At 45.2% G+C, this 26097-nt stretch overlaps 1 protein-coding gene across 2 annotated transcripts in view; it reads right to left on the bottom strand.

The window, feature by feature from the left end:
* The window catches only part of RORA (RAR related orphan receptor A), a 709591-nt gene extending 686382 nt beyond the window's left edge, over positions 1-23209 (bottom strand). The window contains exon 1 of one of the 2 annotated variants that reach the window (XM_084868073.1): positions 22862-23209. In XM_084868073.1, the coding sequence (XP_084724199.1) occupies positions 22862-23030 (169 nt within the window). In that variant the 5' untranslated portion in view covers positions 23031-23209. The remainder of the gene's footprint in view (positions 1-22861) is intronic. The other variant, XM_084868074.1, reaches the window with a different exon arrangement.
* Positions 23210-26097: the final 2888 nt, after the last annotated feature.

Raw genomic sequence — 26097 nt, 5'->3', positions numbered from 1 at the left:
CTAAACAAAATGTGGTATATCCATACAATGGAATATTACTCAGCAATAAAAAGGACTGAGCATTGATACTTGCTACAACATAGATGAACCCCAAAACATTATGTTAAATCAAAAAAGCCAGGCACAAAAGACCACATATTGTATGATTCCATTTAAATGAAGTATTCAGAAAAGGCAAATCTATAGAGACAGAAAGTAATGTTAATAATAGAGAAGAGGTAGTAACTAAATAAAAATGAGGGGTCTTTCTTGGGTGACAGAAATGTTCCACAACTATATTGTGGTGGTAGTTACAAACAAAATGAATTTACTAAAAAACATTGAATTATTGACTTTAAAAAGGTGATTTAAAAAAATGGTTTTAGTGATTTTTTTAGACAGGAAGGAACAGGGACAGAGAGGGTGAAACATCTATGAGAGAGAATCATTGACTGGCTGCCTCCTGTTATGCCCCCTAATGGGGTTCGAGTCCGCAACCCAGGCATATGCCCTGACCATGAATTTAACTGGCAGACCTCTTGGTACATGGTACAATACCTAAGTGAGCTACATTGGCCAGGGCAAAAAGGGCAAATTTTATATATGTAAATTATGCCTCAATTTTTAAAAAGATATAAAGAATAAGTACAGTGCATTATTTGCTGGATCCTTAAAAGTGTTGGGTCTTAGTCATGAGGTCATAGCATGTCAGACCTGGCATTAACCTATAGCTCAGTGCATCCCTGAGCTAGACCTGGAGTTCACCTGGAGAAAGAGAGGCCCTCAGGAGGGAGGATGATGAAAACCAATTGCTCAAAGCCACTCACATAAATAATGGTTGAGCTGGGATCAGAGCCCAGGCCTTTTGATTACTTGTCCACTACACTCTTCAGTTTATCTTCATTATTTTGCTTCATGCAAACTTCTAGGGCATTAACCATCTGACAAACAGATGAGCCTGAGTCACAGATCAATGTGTTTTGGAAGATATACCATCCTGGATAACCCATGACTTAATTACACTTAGGTCGCATTAGTGCTTGTATATTTCACAAGCATGTGTCTTCTTGTCTTCTCAATATTTGTTTTTGCACAAAATCTGTGGCTGTGATTCTTAGACTGAAGATTATTTCCTTATGCTAAAGATTCAAAGATGAGTTTTTTAGAAGCTGAATCAACTCTAAAAGTCTTACTGCTTCAGTACAACCAATAGCATACATCCTAATTCAGACTAGCCACAGGGGCTCATCTTTCTAATAGAAATGTAAAATAGATCTTTATTTGATACAAAATTAAAATGTGATCCAATTATGCAGAATATGAAGGAACTTGCTGAATTACAAAAAAAAAAAAAAAGAAGAAGAAGAAGTTGCACTCACTAATTTAAAACAATTATGCTAGAGCCTTAATTACCATGGGCTTTACTATGGTAGCTCTCAAATAGTGCTAGAATATGATGCTATACAGCCATGCCTAAGATCAAACATTCATAGAAAGACAAGAGTCCTTTTAAAAAAACATATGAGAAAGTTAAAAATCGTAATCAATTTTTGGGGGAAAAATTGAGCACCTTGAAAATTATTGTTTTATGCATCAACCAATGTCATGAACTTATGTGTCTCCCTAAAATTTATATATGGAAGTCCTGATCCCCAATGTAAAGGTCTTAGGAAGTGAGGTCCTTGGGAGGTAATTTGATTTAGATGAGGCCATGAGGATGTGGTCCCCATTCTGGTATCAGTGCTCTTATACGAAGAAGCACCAGAAATTCCTCTCTCCAATATGTGAGGGTACAGGAAAACGGTGGCCATCTGCAAGCCAGGAAGAGAGCCCTCATCAAGAACTAAATTTGCCAGGATCTTGTCATACCATTTAATTAACCTAGTTATTAGTAACAGAAAAAGTCCAATATTATAGGGATGACACTTAGACAGCTTCATCAGGAAGCTAAAACTTTATACGTCCCAGCAGACTGGGCAAAGCGAAGGTATACCCATGCTTAGTAAAGTTTGAGGGACTAGCGAAGGTGCTTTCTGTCAGTCACACTTGGAAACAGAATAAGTGTGGCCACTGTAAGGGCGAGAAATTTGGGGTATTTAACCTCCCAACAGAGGAGTTCACTCTCCTGTGCTCGTGTGCTCTCTTGGCTCCCCCAGGATTCGCCCATGTGGTCCATGGCCATGAGGGCCCCCCATAATGGACTGACATTAGCCTGATGCTGAACTGGTCCAGGCTGTGAAATGGAACAGAAACTCTGGACACTGGCTTTCCTTCTAGCTCTACATTTCTTTCACAACTAGACTAAGAGAAACAAACCTTGGAAACACAAGATGTAATTCCACAAAAATTAAAAATCCTCACCCTCCCATGTGAGTCGCAAAAGTTCTTTTCCTTGAGATATCATAACGATTCTACCCCCACCACTTGGTGGGAAAAAGGATACCTCAATTTCCCCAATAACACTTGGTCTGGACTTCTCAGCTTCCAGGACTAGTCTATGTTATTTTATTACTGAAGCCCAAGCTCAGACTACCAAATACTTACTCCCTAGTTATGTAGACCTCTGTACAATTCATTACAGTGAACAAGGTTAACTGGTTATACAATGTCCCCTTTTCAGGAACTCAATCAGGGGTTAGTTATTCGTGTGCATTAAAATATGTGAGAAAATATTTAGCCTTCCTCAATCTGCATTTTGCAAGGGGCTATTCTTGCAGTGACTTACTTGCACATTTATAGCCTATCTCTCAATGCTTTTGCCTTGGCAAAAAGTAAAAATTTAAATAGAACTGCATATTTAGCTCAACTTCCCTGTCACAGAACCAGTCCTTAACTTTCTAAAATGTTTGACTGTAGCCTCAAAATGATGCCTATTTCCAAACTGCTTCACTTTGAGTTGTCTGTATACACAAGGGCCAGTTGGATGGATGCACCCTGGATGCTGGCTGTTCCCCAGCTGTCTCCTCCTCAAAGCACAGGGGGAAATAGGCAGTTAACAAGGAAGGGCAGAGCTTCCCTGACCAGTATGTGTGGAAGCTCAGGATTTAAATATAGGGATGACCTCACACTCCCAAAGGCTCTGAACTGCCCCTAGGGATCAAACTGGTCTAGCCAGTCTTTCTTTCTCTAACAAGGACCAACATTCTTGCCCTGAGTGACCCAGGTGATATCTAAAGAAGGAAGAAAAGCACCCAAGTTGCAGTCAGCCCATTTCCATTGAGGCCTGTCTGAACCCTAAACCACCTGATCTTTGGGTAAGGAGCAAATATTCTATTTCAAATCACAGAGGTTAACCTCATATCTCTATATATAAAAGCCTAAGTGACCGTCGCAACCAAAATAACTAAATGGATGACCGAACAGGCTGCATGAGGAAACCAGGCAGGATGGCAGGGGGTTAGTGAGGGCCAACCAAATGACTGAACAGCAGGCTGCATGGGGCAACCAGGCTGGGGGGTGGGAGGGGGATGAAGGGCAACCAGGCTGGAGGGGGGTAGTTGGGGGTGACCAGGCCCGCAGGGGGAGGGGGGCAGTAAGAGGTGACCAGGCCAGCAGGGAGGGCAGTTAGGGGTGATCAGGCAGGCAGGCAGGTGAGCAGTGGTCCCAGATTGTGAGAGGGATGTCTGACTGCCAGATTGGGTCTAAACCAGCTGTCAGACATCCCCCCAGGGTCCTAGATTGGAGAGAGTGTAGGCTGGGCTTAGGGGACCCCCCTTCCCCACAAACACTATGCATGAATTTCATGCACTGAGCCTCTAGTCTAGTATAACAGAAGAAAATAAAATAACCTCAAACTGCACAACCTCCAAATGATCAAATCCCACCTATGCTCTAATTTTCTCAAATGCCTCAGTTTACCTAATTTGTGTCTATAGCAGAACCAGGAATAACAGAAGTATGTGAGGTGGGCTAAATCCACAGATACATTTATCTTAAAAAATATATGAATTTGTTTTAGCCAGTTTGGCTCAGTGGATAGAGTGTCGACCTATGAACTGAAAGGTCCCAGCTTTGATTCCAGTCAAGGGCACATGACTGGATTGTGGGCTTGATCCCCAGTGGGGGGCATGCAGGAGGCAGCCAATCAATGATTCTTTCTCATCATTGATGTATTCTATCTCTTCTTCTCCCTTCCTCTCTGAAATCAATAAAAAATATTTGAATTCATAAATTGAATAAAGTGAACTTATTGAAAGCTTGACTAATAAAGAAAAATTGCTCCACTCTAAGACAACTAGGTTGATAGTCATAAATATCTTCTGTGACTGTGTTTCCATTCAGGATCCTTACAGATCCTTACAGTTTTGCAAGCTGACACGGGGCCCTTTAAAACATAACCAAATCTACGCTGCTTCCTGCATCTCTGCACAGAAAGCCGTGACCCTCAGCTTTCACCGGCTCTTGGGACGGTGGCCAATGCGAGAGAAGTCAAGCTGGAGAACTCCCCAAGGTGGTTCTCAGGTAACCAGCTGGTTAGATTTCATCTTGTGTGGGGTTAGCGTTGCCTCGCTAAGCAAATGAGGCACTTGGCCTGGGTTGGAGAATGATTTCTGTTTTGGTTTCTCTAGGGCTCAATTCTAAACAGCCCAAAGAAAGGCTCCGCTGTCCTGAAGGGCACCTTTCAAAAGAAACAAAAATAGGACGCTTGCTTAACAAAAGGGGACTGTTTGGCCACCGAAGTCCCGAATGGGGTCTGACCGTAGAACTGGAAGGGCTTTCTGCAGAGTTAAAAAGACAGAGAAGAAAACAGCAGCAAGAAAAGAATCATCATAGAATCACCCACTCCAACCTTCCTTCCCTCTCAGAGGTGCCAAGGGATAAAATATAAACCTCTTTGAAGAAAACTCCAGCCGGAGCTCAGCTTTCAGGCTTTAGAAGACACTGGCATCCCAAGGCCTCCCCAATGTCAGATCAAACACGCACAAAAGAGCCCCCCAATATCTGCCTGGTTTCCCCCCAGACCATAAAAAACAGGCTTTTGTCTTAATCTTCTTACCACACTGTGTGTGTGTGTGGGGAGAGGGAGGGGGGGGGAAGGTCTCTACTTTCACAGCACAGAGATAACACACAGCATTCATTTGACGTATTAGTGGAAGATCTACAGGGAAAGTATTTAGTCAGAGCTCATTGGAAACAATAAGGAGCTTGGCTGCCGCCTCAGAAGACAGAGGCATGGCCCTTCCAATGGGCAAGACCCCTCTTGTCACACTGGCTGGAGTTAAAGATAAGTTTAGCCTGTCAGTATAGGAATTAAGTCAACAGGTTTTACACAGTCCCTCTGTGAGCTACAACATTATCACCTTCCTCCCATGACCTCCAGAAGCTACTGCAGATGTGAAGCCCCCCAAAACAGTGAAGTGCTAGGAGCACAGACTGCCACTCCCACTATAATCATAATCAACACCCTTCCCCATCTGCCAGTAAACACTTGTATGTTTTTCTCCTCCAAGTTAACTAAAGAATAAAAAATAATTTTTTTAAAAAAACCTTCCGTTTAGTTTCCCACGGCTAGACCCATCCTTTGAAGACCTGACACTCTTTCTCTCAAGACCCCCTTTCATCTTTCCCTCCTACAAAGCCTTTCTCCCAGGGCAAGGTGGAGACCTCTGATAGCCACCATTCATTCCATTTCTCCCAGCCTTGAGGTTCTGCCAATTGGGAGGCAGATTCCCTTTAGAGACAAGATAAATCAATGCTGGGCTGTGTAGGAAAAAAAAAAAAAAAAAAAAAAAAAAACAGTAAAAAAAGGAAGCAACTCCTCAATCATCAATTAGACATGTTGTAAAGGAGACCACCATCAAAGCAGACACAACTCAATGGAACCAGAAGCAGCAAAGTGTATTAGAACCTCACTCTGGATTTAACACATTCTTTGTTTTCGATGTCTTTAGTAAATGTAGTATGTCCAGGTCTAAAGCAAGATTTCTGAGATACTTTTCTCTTTCACTATACCAATCCATCCCTTTTACTTTCTCAACTATACCTACTTGGACTCTAGGCTTATTTTTTTCCTGATATCACTTCAAAATCCATGAACTTGACCTGGTATAAAAATTTCACCTTCTGCCCTAGCCGGTATGGCTCAGTGGATAGAGCACTGGCCTGTGGAGTGAAGGGTCCTCGGTTCGATTCCTGGTCAAGGACATGTGCCTTGGTTGCAGACTCCTCCCTGGCCCATGGTCAAGGCATACAAGATGCAACTAATCAATGTTTCTCTCACATCAATGTTTCTCTCTGTCTTTTCCTCTCACACTCTCCCTAAAAACCAATGGAAAATACCTTTGAGGGATAATTAACAAAAAAAGAACAAAAAATTTTCACCTTCCAATTGTCTGTCGAAATGCTACTCCATCATGACTCCAGCTGTCCCTCCTGAGCTCCAGACTCTTGTTAAAATATTTTTCCCTCTAACTCCACAAGTAACATACTAATGTGATCATTGCCAGGCCCCCATTTCCAATGGCCCATCAAACACTGCCCTGACACCTCCAACTCCCCACCCAAAAGGGAACCCATGCTTTCTCCCTCTTCTCATTCCGTGCCAAGACATTCCAGGTAGTAAATCAACCCACCTCTAAGATAGATTTCTGTCATTGCCTTCATCATGCCCTTCTAATTCCATTTTCTATGAAATTCTACCCCAGAGTCTATCTCTTCACACATTCAAGCCCCAGTCTGCAGTATCTCTCCCCAGAATTATCACACAGATCTACTGATTTGGCTCCTTAGCTACACTGTCAATTCTCTATCCCAGCTTCAAGATACTTATATCAATACTTAAACTAGAGGCCCTGTGCACAAAATTCATGCACTGGTAGGGTCCCTAGGCCTGACCGGCATTTAGTGGCCTTCCTGATGCCAGCTGCCAGCATGGGCCTTCCTTCGTTCTGTGCCACCCCCTGGTGGTCAGTGCATGTCATAGCACACAATTGAACTACTGGTGTTCCAGTTCAACTTCAGAGGAAACAATTTGCATATTATGCTTTTATGTGTGTGTGTGTATGTGTGAGTGTGTGTGTGAGTGTGTGTGTGTGTCTTTTTTCTCCTACAAAAAGTAAATCAGTATTTTTCACTTGGTCAAAAATTTTCCATAGGATTAAGTTCAAAATACTTAGCCTGACCCCTGCCTACTTTATCCAACCACATCTCCCAATTCTCACCAAAGTACTTCATATTTTTGCTAAGCTACATACCTCAATCACACTACCTAAATGTGCCATAAACTTTCATCTTGTGTAAACTGGCCAGGAGTATCCTCCTACTTTTTTGAGCTCTAGGAAAATTTCTCTTCATTTTTTCCAAAAACTAGGTGAAGGTATCCACTCCAGTGAAGTTTCCCTGGCTCCTCATGAAGGGTTTTCTCCCTCTTCTGTGTGCTATATATTTTGTAAGTGTCTCTATTCTAGCACTCTTCACATATTTTGAAATTACAAGTTACTTTGTCTGTCCTGCCTATCAATTCCCTTAATTCAACTCTGCACCTCCACTGAACAACAAGGGACCTGGCACATCATAAGTGCTCAATAAATACTTGATGGATCAATGAAAGGAGGCAATGTATAACATCACCTTTAAACATCTAAAACTTTCAAAGAATATTAGATTTTCTTGCCTCATCCCATTTTCCCCTCAGCTGGTTGATCTTTCATATATTGATTCTAAACTGCACCATCATTAGCATCCCAAGGGCATTCACTGAATGCTCAAATAAGAGACAGAGATATGGGATAGAAGACTCAAGACAATCTACAACACTGCCCTGAAGGAACTGAGACCAGTGAGAAGATAAACACAGCTGAAGCAGCAAAATGTGAATTCAATAAGGACTCTAACTAATGAGCGATAAAATCAGTGTGTTTGCTACTAAGAAAATAATAATGGGAAAGATCAATTAATAAAGGGATGTTATCAAACACCATGGCAATTTTCATTAAAACATTTTATTAGACACAATATGATATTTATATTTTTCATTGAGGTTTGCAATAAAATTTCTCCACTAAATATATTCTTAATCCAGACACCAGGCATTGATTGATGCTGTGTACTCTCCCCTCAAATGTTCATAGAGTTTAAAATCAACTTTGTTGACCTAGCTGATTTGGCTCAGTGGGTAGAATGTCAGCCTGGGGACTGAAGGGTCCTGGGTCAAGGGCACATGCCTGGGTTGAGGGCTCAATCCCCAGTAGGGGGCATGCAGGAGGCAGCCAATTAATGACTCCCTCTTATCATTTATATTTTTATCCCTCTCCCTTTCTCTCTGAAATAAGTAAAAATATTTAAAAAATAAAAATAAAAATAAATCAACCTTGCTGTGCTGAGATAAGGGGAGTGCATATTGGGGTGCGAAGTAAATTTATTTCAATAGTTTGGTCATCAGAGCAAGCATTATATATATGAATGTTAAATATATACTAAACTTGCCGAAACAGGTTTGGCTCAGTGGTAGAGCGTCGGTCTGCGGACTGAAAGGTCCCAGGTTCGATTCCGGTCAAGGGCATGTACATTGGTTGCGGGCACATCCCTGGTAGGGGGCGTGCAAGAGGCAGCTGGTCGATATTTCTCTCTCATCGACGTTTCTAGCTCCCTATCCCTCTCTCCTCCTCTCTGTAAAAAATCAATAAAATATATTAAAATAAATAAATAAATATATAAATATATACTAAACTACATAAATATATACTAAACTACATAAAACCTCAACTCCTTGATCAAGGTCTTTTACGGTTCTGGATTACCAAGTGGTGGTGTTGACAATGCTACAGAGGCAAAATCCTGGAATGAGAGCAAGTAAGAGATGGAGGCTCCCAATAAAATCCCTTTTGGATGGCCCTACAGGAAAACATGGAGTCTTGTTTTCAATCCAGATTGGAGGTGAACCAGGTAAGCCTTCAGAATCTCCCTGGAGATACCACTGTAATGGTTGGAAACTCAGGGATAATTACTGCTAAATGACCCCCTGATATCAAGCCTTCCAGGGCGGGGTGAAGGGATAAAGTTACTGGAACCAAGACAAATTGTAATACTCTCTCAGATTCTGAATTTATAGATCTCACTGGGGGAGTGGCCCCATTTGTTGCTGTCTTCTCAGATTCTGTTTGTGCTCATAGGGTTAGCTTATGACTTCTGGTTTAAAGAAAAAAAAAGAAAAAAAAGCCTCTATCGATTGTGAAAGAAGTTCCTTGGCCTTTAATCCTTCTTCCCAAACTTAAGAAATATCAATTACTAGAAGTTCTCAGACATGGTAATGAGGATGAAAAGGTTGAAACACATACACAAAAGCCTTGTTTTTCAACCTTAGCCTTGATGGTATTTTTGCCTTAGCCTGTCATAACTGATAGCTGCCCCCTGCAGACTCACCAAACTATTAAAAGGCACCACAAGGCAAGCATCTTTATGGCACGGTATTATAATATATCTTCTCCTTGATCTACCTGACTGGCAGAATATGCCTGTGTACCTATGTGTATATGTATAACTACCTGTATGTGTGTGTATGTATAAACATATTAGATTTAAAGATATACAAATTCACTTTTTCATGGAACAAGGGCTTATTTTCATTGACTGTTCAGTATTACAAGAGTGGGGCTTCTCAGCAAGAGTCTGTTTCTTAAAGACTAGACACTCTAAGTCTGTGTGTGTGTGTGTGTGTGTGTGTGTGTGTGTGTGTGTGTATCACCCACACTATCACAATACAAATTAGACAAAATAGATGCTTAATGGTGTAATTCACTTTACAATGGCACTATTATTACAGCGTTACTCTATTTTCATTACTACTGCATATTAGAAGCAGCTTCCAACATGTTTGAGTGCAGAAATAAAACAACCCAATCACAGTGCCAATTAGTTCTATAAAAGTCATGTAGTATATCAAAACTAAAGCATTTCCCAGCAGCCCACAAAGACAGAATTCAACTCTTGGTTCACTTCTTCTAGCTTGCTATGCTTCCACCCCTACTATACTTTGACCTATCCTAGGCTAATTACAATCTAAAATCAATAAAAGACCCTTAGAAAGTTCTCTAAGAAAGGATATTATAATCCATCAGCACACCCTTACCTTGTGCTAGCATTATTTTCCTGGGTTTACCCAATACCATTGTGTACCAGTAACTACTCTTTCTCATGCTGCTCTCTCATCAGCTCAATTCTGTAACAGCAGAGCAATTTCAAGCAGGTTGTGAGAGTATTACTTGCAAAGTGCATGTAAATTATTAGATTACATTACAAGTGAAAGGCTCAGCAGTGGGTCACCATAGTGGAGCATTAATGTAGAACAAGTTGAATGGAACCCTTGCAGACAAGCTTCTTCAACATGATTTTTTTGGCAGCAAGGAGAAAGTGAGTACAAGGTAGGGAGGGCAAGGAACGATGGGCGGCTGCAAAATGAAGTGTGAGAGAACTTAGGAGTATAGTGGAGGGAGCTCCCCCAGCCTCAGCCGCTAAAGGAGGCAGCCTGTGGGTACCACAGGAATAGTGGGGTCAGGATAGAAGGTGGCAGCCAGACATGGGCCCTCCTCTATCTCAGCTCAAGGGATGGGTGTAACCTCAGGGAAGTCAGCAAGTGGCTGATGGGTTTGAACTCAAGTGATCTGTCCTCAATGGCAGAGTCCATCCCATGGCAGCTGAGCTGAGGGACTACAGCAGGATGCAGTCCAGGAAAGGAAACTGGTAATAAAAGGAAAGGATTTAGGACTCTGAAGTGCATGAACTCCTGCTTATTTCACAGAGCAACCAGTAGAAACCAAGGAAGAATGCTCCAAGCAAAGAGAGCTGAAGACCTGAGGATATGCTCCATCAACACCACGTTTTATCACCACCACCACGTGCTCTATCATCACTACCACATGCTCCACCATTACCACCATGTGCTCCATCATCACCACCACATGCTCCATCATCACCACCATGTGCTCCATCATCACCACTACGTGCCCCATCATCACCACCACATGCTCCATCATCACCACCATGTGCTCCATCATCACCACGTTTTATCACCACCACCACGTGCTCTATCATCACTACCACATGCTCCACCATTACCACCATGTGCTCCATCATCACCACTACGTGCCCCATCATCACCACCACATGCTCCATCATCACCACCATGTGCTCCATCATCACCACTACGTGCCCCATCATCACCACCACATGCTCCATCATCAACACGGTCACTGAAGCCACCCTTGATGTGTGCCAGGCATCCTGCCAGGGGCAGCAACATGCAGAATCTGGGGATTCTCTCACCCACCTTGGGAAAGTTAGCTCCACCATCATCCCCAATTTCCAGGTGTTGAAAGAAATAGACTGAGTGATTAATGAACTTAAGGTCACACAGCTCACACAGAGCACACCTGGGCCTCTGGCCTAAGTCTGTCTCACTCACAGCAGGCTTGTAACAACCACGTGTGCTGTCTCCCAACACATTCAGCTTTGGTCTGAGTGTTCAAGCCTGGAACAGGACTGAACCTGCCACTGAGAGAGGCATGATGGACCCAAGGCAAAGAGAAGGGGAATCAACAAGGGCAAACCCAAGGCCCAGTTAGAAGAATAAGCAGGTAGAAGCTGTGCTTGCAGAGTTGGGAAGTGGAGAGCTGAATCTACTGGGGAAGCAAACAGCCCTGCAGGGCAATGTGGGAGAGATTGTCTGCACAGCTAATGAGCACCTGCTTTCTGCAAGGCACTGTGCAGGAGTAAGAGAGTAATTCCTGGTGCTGGTCTCCTGGGGGTGACTAGATTCCTACCCAGGAGAGAACACTATAGACAGCACACAAGAACCTGGCAAAAGAAGAGGTTACATGTTGATCGAATGAGCAAGGCCCACAGACTGACTACTGTAAAAGACAGGGTCATTGGAACTGCAGGAGGAAGAGGATGCATTCTATATGGAGCTAAAATAATTGCAGGATACACTTAGATGACCATCAGACATATCCCAGACAGTAGGCTACGTTGAGGAAGAATACCACTAGAATGTAAGATCCAGGAAGGCAGGGCTCTGACCTCTCCTTTTCGCTGCTTTATCCCCAGAACCTAGCACAGTGCCTAGCACATAGAAGGTGCTCAACAAGTATTTGTTGAATGAAAGAATGCCATCTATTGCTTTTACACAGTGACATTAACTCTAAGAATTTACGTTCTAAGCCAGTGAATTAACCTGTGCTAAAAGTGGCATAGAGATAATGTAGGATTACAAGTAAGCATTTACATCATTTTCCCTGCCCCACTCCCTCCCTGAAATCATAATGTGGGACACTTAGGGTTCAACATCAGTTATTGTGGAAACCCTCCCTCACCGCCCCCCCCCCTCCACACCACTCCCACCACAGGGCCATGACACGCAGAAAGGTGGCTTCTACCCATGCCCATGACAGGGTTTTTCCAACTGCAGGAGCAGCCCCAAAACAGATCATAAAAAATAAGCTTGGTGGCTGTGACTTATATTTTGTCTTTAAATAATACAGCAAAAATGATAGTGTATCATAAGTAAAGCTTAAATATTTTCTATGAAAACTATTTCGTGTGTGTGTGTGTGTGTGTGTGTGTACAATGGCTCACAATACAGTATGTTTCCTTACTGTAGTTCACAGTATAAACACCTGAAAACAATGCCCTAAAGGGGCAAGACATTCCAATTTGGGGGCACTCCTTTTCACATGCCAGCTGAATGACCCTGTCTCCCTGGTTGAATGTGATCATCAGAGGTAATACTCTTCAAGCCGGTAAGCTTGGTCCATCCTAAAACGTCGAAAAATTCTGCACAACATGACAACTTCAGAATCAGTTCCTTCGAGGTATCCCCAGTTTCACAGCACACAAACAATGTTATTTTGAAATAAAAATTTATTTTTTTCTAGTTACAAAAATAATACATGCATACTGCAGGAAACAATGTAATACAGAAGAGCACAGAAAAAAAAAAAAGAAAGAAAGAAAGAAAGAAACTTACAGATGACCCCATCATCCAGAGATGACCATTTTATAACTTTATCATTGAGGTATAAGTGGGTCCATATGTTAATGTGTATATATGTGTATGTGTATCTACATGCACACATACACATATAAATACACATATACACACTATAGTTTTCACAAAGAGGATACCATTCTGTGCACAACACTATGGAAGCAATAGGTCATAAACTGTTCCCCCTGTTCAGAAATATCTTTCTAGTACAATAGGATTTTCACTGGCTATGTAGTATTCCATTTGCAGACTTGCTCTTGACATCCCAGAAAAGGCACGGCCTTAAACTGGCTGCCTTGCAGGACTGCTGCTGAGATACATCCTCCCCTACCGCCCTCCTCCCTCCCCACTCCCAGCTGCGTCTAGCTCCCACAAGCACTGGGTACAAGATGCTCAGCTCCACATCCTGTCCTTTACTCTCCACTAAGCCAGACCATGAGGCTCAGGCACTATTTTTATGCTTTAGAATGGCTTTACTGACACAGCCACAAAGCTCACTGGCTAATTTTTAATTAAAAATAAAAATGACCAGCGGGATTTTAAAAACTAACAATTACTGACAATGTTCCACTATTGATGAACAGCCAAAACTCCTTGCGCTTACTTTCATACAGATCCACTACCTAATGCAGGATTAACTCGTGTTCGTCTTAGTATCCTCGGGGGTTTTTCCTGGGAGACGGGAACTTGATGCTGTAGCTTATTGGAACTTCTGGCACAGCACAAAAGTGGAAGGAACTAATTATGAGGTAAGGAAGCAGAAGACTAGTGTTGCAGGCATGGCCTCGCTGCATACTAAGAACGGGGAGCTCACACAGTTAGATCTCTGGTTTAAAGAAGAGGCTAGGCCAGATGATTCATAGACCCCTTCTGGCTCTGACAGGCTTTCTTCTAATAAAACATGAGAAGTGGCAGCATCATAGTTCTGTATCTATCTCTGTCTATTATCTATTTTCATATAGATAGTGTAAGCACTACAAATCTAACTCACACCCCTGAGCTCCAGATTAGAAATTTCATGAGCCCTATCAGAGCAGCATCAGCTTCCTCCCCGATTCACCTGCGGGGCCTCAAGGAAGTTGCAGACCCTCCCTGATGTTCAGCCTTCATCCTTTACACCGTGGAGGTTTACATCTTCTGGGCTGACAGCCCGGTCTACAGAACTGTCCGCTCTCTGCATAACCGTGCTCATCAAAAGTGGCTTCTGAGCGCCAGAAATGGGAACACACACCTCTGGCCACTTCTCCCTTGTCACCATCTGTCAACTAGCACGGTCACCAAAGGAAGAATCATTTCTGATTACCAGAGTATTTCGTTTGCCTCTGCTTTCCCAATGCTTCTTTACCTGGACAATTGAGAGTCGTGAGCAGTTCACCCTCCCTTGTGCCCTGTCCTTTCAGACATCTTTTCCCCATCACACAAAGGTTCCCAGGACTACAGGCTATGTGGTAACTGCGGCCTTCTTACCATGCGCTGGGTTTAGAGCTGCACAGAGAAAACGAAAAGCAAGGCACTTTATGGAAGAGATTTTAGACTTGCTAAATACGTCTTGTGTCTTCTGTGATCTGTGTGTTGACAATCCATTAACGTCTACACAGTGGCTCCTTCCCCAGGACGGGCATCGATCGTATGGGATGCTGGAAGCCTCTTTGCTTCTGGAGGGCAGACTCACATCTGACTGTCTTTTCCCTGTCTTTGTCCATTTCTTCGGGTTTCTTTAAAACTATTTGGAAGAGTCAATAAACAGGCTGATTTCTTTCACACACTAGGAAGCAGATCACCGTGCCCTTCAGACCTCGCCTGGCTCTGTTTTCCCAAGTATTCCCTTACCTGCCCTTGCCAGTCGACATTCTCAACAAGTTCATCACAACTTCTCCAAGTGCCAACTTTCCCCCTTCCCACGGCCCTTGTTAAAGATAATTTAACATTAGAAAGGCACATTCCCAGCCATTTCAGAGGCAATTCTAATTTTTTTTTTTATTTTTTTTTTTGCATAGAAGGCTCTTCCCTGTAAAGATCCCCTTCCTTCCTTCACAGTCCCGCCCCTGCCCTCCCCAGCCCCAGACAGGCAGTCTTCATTTCTGCCTGCACTGCTCCACTCCCCTGTTTCACCATGCTTATCTTGTCCCCCAAAATACTTCACCCGGCGAAACACACTTTAGCTTGTGGTTCTCCTTCCTTCACTCCACTTCTGAGAGAAATGTCTGTGTCTGGAGATTGTAAAGTCACCTTCAGGAAAGAGGCATACAGTGGCTGTCAATTAATCAGGATAAGACAGAAAAAGTTACATCGTGTGCAGCTTTGCTTCTCAGTACATGCAGTGATGCTCTGGGGATCAAAAGGATTTCTCCCAACGCAACCTAACATTCACAGTTACACCTTCGGTTTGGCTGCAACGCATTCTCTACCTCGCAGTACAGTAAGTGTTCTGGGTTATTTAAAACAGTGATTACCATACCTCATTATACATGTAGGTGTTGGTCCCTCATTTACACCCCCCCATTCTGTTTCATCTCTATTCTTCATAACATGCCTGTTTATCCATGTTGGCATTTTCTGCTTATAAAATAAGTCAAATGATTTCAGATCCTGTGGTTTTTATTCCCACATCTAGTTTGACACATAGATTTTTAAGCCAGTTTATTTTCTCCCATTAAGCACCGATCCAAATGTCACCATTCTCATCACGTATACAATTCCATCAAGTTTCGGAGTGTCGTTTATACACAATTTTATTTCTTCTTCCTCCTTTCACACACGCCTACCACTTAAGGTACAGCAACTTCACTGCATTCATATTTCATAAACTTCATCAGTATTCAGCCAAATTCTCCCCCGAAGTAAGCCAAGTATTTTTAACAGCGTGCTGCCTCTTTCACAGGCTTGAGGGCCCCAGACTAAGTGGCACCCTTCCTTGTGCCCCAAAGAGTTTCCCGTAGTATGGTCTGGACCTAGGGACTTCCTAATGATTAAAAAAAAAAAAAAAAAAAACCTTTCAGATAGTTCATAATCGAACCTCAAATGCCCAACCCCACTATCAGAGATGATGTAAGGCTGACTGCACTTCAGGGAACACAACACCGGGACCGCCACTGCCCAGGTCGGCCTGGAGTCCTTCAGCCCTGTCCAGGACTTGGGGCACCTGCACTCTCAGCTGTCAGGGGATGCTGCAAAGGGCTCCCCCGCTGGCCGCCAGGGCCTCGGCTCCGTGGACACGATAATCACCAGGAAACCACAGTGCCACGCGTTGTCCATGTGCCATGGCACATAATGTGATAAGACAGCTGGTAATAATGACATGTCTGTTAAGGCCATGAACATCTGTCGGGGGGTGGAAAACCTCCTCCATCAGCACAAGGGAATTGTTACCTATAATTCCTGTTCACATTGGCGTGTAAAAACCGGAGCACCACGTGAGCCTGCCTAATCCAGGACTCTGGCAGGTGCGTTCCTCATCATGGATAGCTTTAGAAAATCTTCCTGGCAATTTTACTACAAAAGCAAAAAATAAATAAATAATTGGGAGGTCACAAAAGCACAGCAAGGCTCCCCGCAAGCTGAATGCCCAACACTGTGACATCCAAGGTATCAAAAGGTAACTGCAGACTGGCGTTAAGTTGGGTCCCAGACTAAGTGGCACCCTTCCTTGTATCCCAAAGAGTTTCGTCTGCTACAGTCTGGACCTAGGAACTTCCTCAGGAAGTTGGAGTGGGATGGCCTGGGAAAGCCCGCCTCTGAGGGTGTGGTCCCCGGGATGCTTTCCCTCCTGGTGCCCGGAACGAAGGCCTCAGCTTGGAAAAAGAGTTCCTCTGGGGGGAATCTAACTGCTCTTCATTGATGATATTCTTGAAAGTCTTCCTTCTAATCCCGGAGTTTCCTGGCTTTCCAGATTTATGAACCCTTTACCAAAGACACACCTTGAACATATCAGAGCAAGAGGCAAAATTAGTTAGCATTTCTATTTCCTATCTTACAGGGGAGTCGTTATAAAATGCTGCTACGGTATGCTACAGTGGGTAGCTTATTTGTGACTACAATAGCCTCCTTGAACATGTGAGAATGATTTTACATCCTCTATAACTCCAGAGAAAAAAGCATGGCTCCAGACTTGAGTTGAAATTTTCCCACAAAATAAAAACCTCAATTAATCAGAACCAAATAAGTGAAATGAATTTTTATTTTGTTTCTTGCAGCCTGGAGAATAAGAGAGATAAATAACAAACCATACTGCTATCAAAGATTTTTTTAAAAAATGTAATTTCCAATATGGAGTCAGGACAGATCTAGTCCAATCTCAGATTCCGTCCCTACTCACAGTTTCTATAAGGTACAATGGGAATTCATCCTCCGAACAGTGGCCCTGTGGCACCATAATATCCTCAAACCTCAGAGGAAGGCTCAGTTACATCCTCAATGTTCTTTTTAGGGTAGAAAATGGGATCTGCATATTTAAAAACTATATTCAATAAGAAAAAGACCAAAACTGTTCTGGTTAATCTGTTTGTTAAAAAAAAAACAACAAAAAAAACTCATCAGTAATATCCTGATGTCCATGTATTAATCAATACTTGAACAATGATTATCAGAGGATTTTTTTTTTTGAGGCATGAATTCAAAAGGATTCAATTTTATTTTTCTTAACATAAAGCATAATAAGATGGGTGAAAAACTTAACAGCCGATTTCCAAACTAACACTTCCCATCATGTAGAAGAAAAAATACATATTTTTAAATGATAAATGAAGGGAAAAGAGAGAGAGAGAAAGAGAGAGAGAGAGAGAGAGAGAGAGAGAGAGAGAGAGAGAGAGAGATCCTAGATTCCCAGCAAGGAAGACAGTCTTCATATTCACAAGGGCATTCCAGATTCTAGGTTAGGGGCCTAGACCAAGACCTTCACAGCAACCCCTCTTGCTCTGGAAAACTCATCACTAATCTGGAGTGAACGGGTCAGGAATCTCCTTGAGGCAGAGCATGATGTCTACCTCACGTTGAGAGCGTAAAGAGGGGGAGCCGCAGGAAACGTCATGAGGAGAGCTGCGTTTATGATAAAAAAAAGTTTTGGCATTTCAGGCAGTCACATTACGACTCTCCCAAGACACCTGAAACATAGTTACGCACTTTGCTTCTCCAAACACCGAAGAAGTACGTATTTAGGCTAAGAAGCCCAGCGCATTAAGTAGACTTGGAGGGTGGATGGAACAGAAAGAGGTCACTCGGGAAAAGTGCGGATGCTTAGAGAACAGACAGACCACAGAATTCCCCGGGGACCCCCAACTCAGTCTGTCCTCCCGACATCACACCATGCCTTCCTCAAGGCAAACCTGGGAGAACGGTCTCCCCAAAATGGCAGAGAAGCGTGCACCTTAACTCAGAAGTGACAAGTGTGTGGCTCAAGGAAGCCCGTGGGCTTGTCTCAGGGAGTTCCAAAGGTCAGCTCTGGGAGGCTTGCTTCCCAAAGGGATTCACCAAAACCCCTCAGGACAGTTTCAAGCAGAGGCACAGCTATGGCGGTGAGCATTCTGGGACCTCGCTGCATCTCTTAGGAGTCTCGTAGGGAATGGGCATCCCTGCTGCCTGGAAAGCTCGAGCTTCGGGGTCTCCTGGTTAGGGGTCCCCACTCAGGCTCCATATTTCGGTACCAGAAATAGAGACGTTTTCTAAAGCCAAGGGCTCCGCATCACGCCAGGAGGCTTTGGGACATTCCAGCAGGTGACTCACATACAAAGAGTCCGCTGTACATGTTTGTAGCCGCGGAGGATTTGACTCCTGGATTAATAATTCAATTTTTTTTTTTTTTTAAGAAATAAGGAGGGGGGGCGGGGAGCAACAGAAAAGGCTATCCTAAATATCATCAAATGCATTTTCTAAAATTACTCGATTACATTTTTAGAGGGTGTAATTATAACTGTTTTTATGAGCAATTTACTGGAAAATTAAAGTCTCATGGTTTAAAAAATAATTATCCCATCCCTCTGGCAAAGGGTTTTATCCCAGCCAGCATCTTTTTTAAACTATGCGGCGTCATTTGTTCACTGCGGAGAGCTGGGTCCGTGTCAGAAAAGTTGACCTGAGAATCCATCTCTAGAGAGGGGTCTCCATTGCCAGGCGAGAGCACCTACCAGAAAGGGAATCAGCTAGGGCTGAAGGGGTGAGGGGAGGCGAAGCACTTTCAAAGTCAAAGGCTTGTGTGGTTCTAGAATTCCTCAGGGCTACAGGCCTTGTTAACTGATTTTAAATCAATTTAAACGGAGCTTCCAGGGGGATTCGATCTCAACCCAACTGAGCTTTTCAGTGTTAATCCCATCTTTTGGTTTCGATTTTTCCCTTAGGTTGGCCTGCCCTAAAAGCATCCAACCTTCAGCATGAGTTCCAGACCAACTGTGTGGCACCCTCCCGCTGTGAGGATAACTCCTGCGAAGTAAAATATGTAAGCTTCCGGCATGCATATAATAAGGAGATTCTGGAAAGGGGTTTTTAACAACAGTTATGTCACAATGCTCGTGGCTCCCTGAAGCCCCGGAAAGCCTTGTTAAATTAAAGATTCGCTGTGGCTTTTTCTGCTTCATTCTTACTCCCCGTGTTGCTTCTTGCAGTTCTTTTTTCCCCCTTTCATTCTGTAAAGATGGGACTACATGACACCAGCCAACATGAATACCACCTAGGAAACGGGGCAGTCTTCCATGAAAACGGCTCACATTCCCTGCCCAGGTTTTAAGGGAAGAGAGAGGTCCGACTTCAGATTATGAAGTCTCAGATAGGATTCTGGAAGCTCAGGCACATACTATACACAGCCAGTTCACACGTGGATTCCCAGGAGTTCAGAATGTAGCAGCTACCTAGGCAATGCCTCATGAGGTCACCTCAATGTCATGAGGATCCAGACCACAATCTCGGTGGCCTTCAAACACTGCTGGCTGGATGCTAACCCTGCAACCTCTCAGGAAAGCTTCCTCCTTCACCCAATGCCAAGAACTCCACTCAACCATCCCTGAGGCTGAAAACGCTAATTACAAGGTGGTGATGTTTGCTTTTCCTCTGAGCTGTGTGCCTTTATGTTTTAAGTATTAGAAAGGCATAATCACCTAGTGTGTAGGTTAATTTCTTTCCGATATTGTAATTTATGCGACATTAATACTGGATGCCAGCTCCAATTTTCTTGCTGCTTACACTCTGGGAGCCGAGTTGCATATTCTGCCAACTCCATTACATCATCTGAAAACCCAAACATTTCCCGTTTCTAAATCACTCTCAACTACCAGGCACACTTACACATGCACTCTTTTTCGCCCTGGCTCAACACACATAGATCGGTACCCCTGAGGAGCAGGCGCTACCTCTGAGGTTAGAGTCTGCAAATGCACATCATTTCTGGAAGCTATTACTACTGCTGTGTTAGCTAAAGGATGCCTCCATCTCTGACCTTCCTTTTTCCATTCAGACTGTTATATAACCTAGTGCCTGCGTGCAGGATGTGAGTTGAGTGTTTGGGCCTTACCCCTCTCCCTCCCCTCGTGAAATCTCTCCCTGAGGAATGGACAAGGGGTTGCTTCACAGCAGAGTAGGGACAAGGGTCAGCAGGTCAGCAGGTCAGCAGGTCAGCTGCACCTCTTCCTTGTCCCTCTCCCCTTTTTGCTGAGCCAAGGGGGCTGGTGGTACTGAATGCCCCGGTGTTATATAATTTGCAAGAACAGCAAGCTGCGGATTTGCTAGTTGGTTCTGCAGCCTGCCACCCTGATCTCTTTGCAAGAACACCTTCTGGCAAGAATGACACCTGAAGATGCTAATAACAAACTTGGGGGGGGGGGGAAGGGGGGAAGGGGGCTTAAGACAGAGGGGAGTGGCAGCTCAAACCAGAAATTAGTGTGGCTCCCTAAATAATATATCTCCCCTTCCAAGAAAAAAAAAAAAGAAAGAAAGAAAGAAAAAGAAAAGAAAGAAAGCCTCGGAAACACATGAAGGGGATTTTCTCCAGTGTTTCTGATTAACCCTGTTACATAACCCGCTCGCATTCCAAATCCACCGTCTCAGGGTCTAAATATACTCTTTGCAGCCAAAAGCTTGCCACACACAAACTCACGGAGCTGGCCTTAGGTCCTGGCCCCCGGCCTTGATCCCTCTCCCTCCACTCGCGGCCTTGGCTGAGCCCACCCCTCCCGCTGCTCGAACCCCGGTTTGCGCCCACCCTCCCGCTCCAACCGCGGTTCCGTGCGTTCGCTCTTCGGAAATCGCCTTTAATTAAATGTTTTTCGCGTGTGTCATCCTGATGGCTTTTACTGTACTCGAATTCCGTGAATGGAAAAGCGCCCGGACAGGAGGTGTGGCCAAGGTGGGGGGTGCGGGGGGGGGGGGAATACAGTAAAACAGCCAGCACATGATCAGCCATGTTCCTACCTCCAACTATAACACCGGGAGTAAGGGAGCGGCTCCCAGGTCCGCCCTCGCCTCTCCCCAGCCCTCCCCAAAGGCCGCGGGGAGCCCAGTGGCCGGAGGAGGGGGCGCGCAGGGCCGCGCTCAGGCCGGGACCGGGGAGCCTCTCCGCCCGGCCCTGGGCTGCTCTCCGCTTCCTCCGGAGTGACAGGCGTGATTTATACATTATTTACAACAGTCATTAAAGCAATCGCTTCCTCCGGTTCTTTGCAAACTCCAGGCGCATTCAAATAAATAATTCTTCCCACCCCAAGAAAAAGACCCGCATCATGTCCCGACACCTTTAAGAGGGAGAGAGGGAGCTTTCCCAAGCACTCCACAGTAAGTAGGGAAAAGCAAGGAGGGGCCCATGGAGCCCCCCACACCACCCACACTCACACCCTCCAAATGAAGTGAAAAAAAATCGCCCTGGGAGGGGTGGGGAGGGGGGGACATGGCTCGCACCATCCAACCAGCATTCAACTTGCAGGGACCATGCCCAGCTTCTTGCAGAAACGCTTGCAACCTCACCGAGGGGGGAAGGACTCCCAGGGCAGAAAGAAGTTTGGGTGCCTTTCGAGCTTTCTTTGACTGCTTGTTTGCGTTTGAGGACGCTCACTCGGAAGGCGCGTGGAGCTGCTCCCCGCAGGCCCGCCGCCCGCCCTCCCTCCGCGCGCGGGCGCACACGCCCCCCGCAGCCCCGGCGCCGGGCTTCGAACCCCCGTCGGCAAACTTGCGCATCTCCCTCCGCCGCGCCCGCCGGACAACTTGGCGGGCACCTCTCGCGCCCGCAGCCCGCTCCCTCCAACCCTTCCGCCAAACCCCTTAGCCCACCGGAGAAGGTGCTCACGTCGCCCCCAGATCCTGGGCGCCCCCGCTCCACCCCTGGGGTCTCCCTGGTCGCTCACTCCACCCGCCCGCCCTCAGCTCTATGGAGGGATTAAAAAAATAAAAACTAAAATTAAAAAAATTAAAAAACCCAGCCCGCCTCGGGCAGCCTGGGCCCAAACTGTCAAAGAGGAGAAAAGGTAAAAGGGGAGGAGGAAGGTAGCCATAAACAGATTTTTTTTCTTTTTTTCCTTCTTTTAAAAGGACACTGCCGCTTTAAAAGTTTCTTTCCCGGGGCCCCCACTCTCCCGGTTCTCCGTGTTTTGGGGGAGCGTATTTCATTTCGGCAGCGCGGCTCTCCCTCCTCTGTTTTGCAGGGGGGAAAAAAATCAAAGCCAGGGGGGTGAGCCCGCCGGCTGTCAAGCCTCCTGCCGCCTTCCCCGCCCCCCTCTGCTCCCCGCACACCGAAGACGGGCTGCAAAAGTTTGCAACATTTCTGGGGGGCCCGGGGGGGAGGGGAGAGGGGTGCTCCGGGCTCGGGGCGCCGCCGCCGCGGGCTCGCGCGCGGCAGCTCCGGACCCCGCGCCCCGGGCGCCCGCTCCCGGCCGCCCCCCGCCCCGCGCCCCGGCTCCCGCCGCCCCCTCCTCACCCCCTCGCAGCTCCTACCTCTGCCGCCGCCGCTGGAATAGCTCTGCCTGCGCGCCGGGGCGGGCGGCTCGCTCTTGCGGGCGGAATCCTGGTGCAGCGGGGTCTCCCCGGAGCCGGCGGCCGCGTCCGCGCCGCTGCTGCCCGGCTCACTGGCGGCGGGGTCGGGGGCTGCCGGAGCTGACTCCATGTTTTTTCCCAATGTAGAGATCGCTGGAGATGGCGAGCTCCGAGACTCCCTCTATCTTCTGTTTTCAGAGCAACTCTATGGTACCAAAAAAAAAAAAAAAAAAAAAAAGGAGCAGGAGACCGGGGAGAGCTGGAGAGAGAGAGCTCGCGGCGGCGGGCGGGCGAGGGAGCGCGCCGAGTGTGTCTGGGTGGACGCGTGTGTGCGCCCGCGAGGGGACGGGAGGCGGGTCTGGCCACAGGCAGCGCTAGCGAGAGCCTCTCCAGCCCCGGCCCCCACACCCACATTCCCCACCCTCCAGACCCCAGACCGGGAGCCGCGGACTGGCTGCCGATTTTGGGAGGTGGGGGAAAGAGGGGAGGAGGAGAGGAGAGCCTCTGATGCCCCAGTCCTCCACGCTCCCCAGTCCAGGAACAGAAATTTAGACCAGCGAGATGATTCCGTGCCTACTACTTCGGAGGCTCTCTCTTGGGAACTAAGCTCATCCCCACCCGCATCAGCCCGGGAAGAGACACATCTGATGACCCATGTTGGGGAACCGCCAGTAGCTTCCTGCAGCCCAGCCCCAGCCCAGGACTGAGCAGAAACTTACAAGGAGTGAGACCTGAACTTGACACCCCAAGGAATGCAAAGGATGGGAGGGGACCGGGCACTTCTGACTTCTTATGGGAAGTCCAGTGGGTTTCCAGTCTTGGTTTGATACATGTGTGTGTCTAGCGCAGATTTTGTGAGTTTAGAATCTCATGGATGGCCAGCTTCTGGTGTGATTGGAAAAAGATCTCTTTGGGCTCTTTTGCTGTTTCCTCCGCGGAGGATCCAGAAACACTTGGCAGGGCAATTTCTACTGAAGAACACTTTGGCTTGTTTGGTCCATGGCTGTCTAAGCGGGATGCATCTTGTTCACGTGAGGCTGCTAATTGTCTGCTGTTGCTCTTGCTATGAATGGTACAGTTTCATCTATAAGATGTATACTGGAGAAGCATTAATAACATCTGGATAATAAAATTCATATATTTAACGGCACCTAATAAGTCACATCATTGTAGGTAGGCATCACTATACCCACCTTTTATTGAAACACAGTATGTTTAATAAAACTCAAGGAAAATGGAGAATTGCATCAGTGCTAGTTTGACTTGCCCCCAACTCCAATATGAAGGAACAATACTAATTGGATGAGTGAAAAACATTCAGAAGGTAGTAACCTGATTTCTCTGAATCCATACTCAATCCACCATTTACTTTGGCCTGCAAAGACACAGATGAAATCAGCACATTTTAAACACATACTCCCCACCTTCCTTTCAGAAGGCTCACTTGCTCGCTTGCAAATTTAGACAATAAAAAATATTATAGCCGAAACCGTTTGGCTCAGTGGATGGAGCGTCAGTCAGCAGACTGAAAGGTTCCAGGTTCGATTCTGGTTAAGGGCATGTATGTACCTTGGCTGCGGGCACATCCCCAAAGGGGGTATGCAGGAGGCAGCCTGTCGATGTTTCTCTCTCATTGATGTTTCTAGCTCTCTATCCCTCTCCCTTCCTCTCTGTGAAAAATCAATAAAATATATTTTTAAAAATATTATTATATACCAAAGGTGGCATACATATGTATATTTAGGGGGAGATAATTGTGGCACATTTTGCATTTGCTGACTTCCTGGTTTGGAGAAAAAAAAATGCACTTTAAAAATAAGGAGGGGAAACCTGGTTAGATAATAGCTTAAGAAGAACTTCCACCTGCCAACTTCACATGTGGTTTGTGTTACAGTTACCGATGTTGGTCTGGTTTCAAATACAAAGTGCAGTTTGCCGTGGTCTGTGCGTTAATCAGGAAAACCTGTGGTCCACTCTTGGGAGTGATGTAAATGAGATGTGAGCAGTCCTGATACTTCCATCCAGTCTCTGCAAGGATCCCTGGCGTTAGCCTGTCAGCACCTAGGAACAATGCCATGGTTGTCTCCTCCATCCCAAGTCAGATGTGTGCATTTGCCTATGCATTAGAGCACAGACTTCCAGAGCAGCCTTCACACCATTCGCAATTGGTTAGTCTGTTCATGTTCCTCATACAATTGACCTACCCTGTCACACTTGACTTTTCTAAGTAAACACATATATCAAAGTGCACAGTTTAGTAAGTTCCTGTGGGACCCGTGGGTGTCTCAAAATACATCCATTGCCCCATATTTATTTTAGAATATTTAAAAGATAATTCTCATGTTAAATGTCACCAATAATTTGGAATGCAAGTGGCTTAAAATTATATATATATATCCTTTTTAGGTACCAGTATCAACTGGTTAACATTGTTTTGGTTAAGTCTATTCCCCTGGGCCTTCAATTGGTTCCTAACCTGGTATTTGCTCACCCTGGGAAGACCTTCCTGAAAATGGCCCCAGTGACCCTAGTCTGTTAAGGTAAAATCCATAGTCTCTTCAGCAGTAAATTTCAGCTCCAAAAAGCCATTTCTCCTAACTCTCTCAAACAATTACTGCTTCTGCAATTTAAAACAATTGGGAACTCAAGTGCTTTCCCCAAGGGAAAAATAAAAGTGAGTTAGATACATTCCCAGACTGTCAATCATTGTTACTAAAGTGTAAATTACCTGAATTGGGGAAGCATTTGAAACCTGAAAAGCACAGTGATTAGGTATTTCTTTCTTTCCCTCCCGCCCCTACTCCGATTACTAATTAAGGCTTTCAATGTTCCAAATATTTGGAAAGACAGGAGCCTTCCTTAGACTCTGCACACTGACAAAGACCAACAGTGTTTACCTAAAAACGGTTCTTTTACTTGGTACTACTGAGTTCTCTGACAGACAATGGCTTAAAACAAAACAAAACAAACAAACAAACAAAAAAAAAAACCCGCTATGCTTTGTAGAACAAATAAGCCTGAATTCAATTTTTACAACTCCTCTCTCCCTCCCCAAATTCACCAGGACTCTCCCTATCTCCTTACAGGTGTCAGTCTCCTCTCTTAATAGTAACACTACTTTTTTCTTACCCCAAAGTAATTAGCAGGAACCTCAGAGTCAGTTTTAACCCTTCTCTTTCACTCCTGCCCCTAGCTCC

Source organism: Pipistrellus hanaki, assembly GCF_964339955.1.
Source record: "Pipistrellus hanaki genome assembly, chromosome: 1".
Taxonomy (NCBI): Eukaryota; Metazoa; Chordata; class Mammalia; order Chiroptera; family Vespertilionidae; genus Pipistrellus; species Pipistrellus hanaki.
This window is presented reverse-complemented; position numbering and strand designations above follow the sequence as displayed.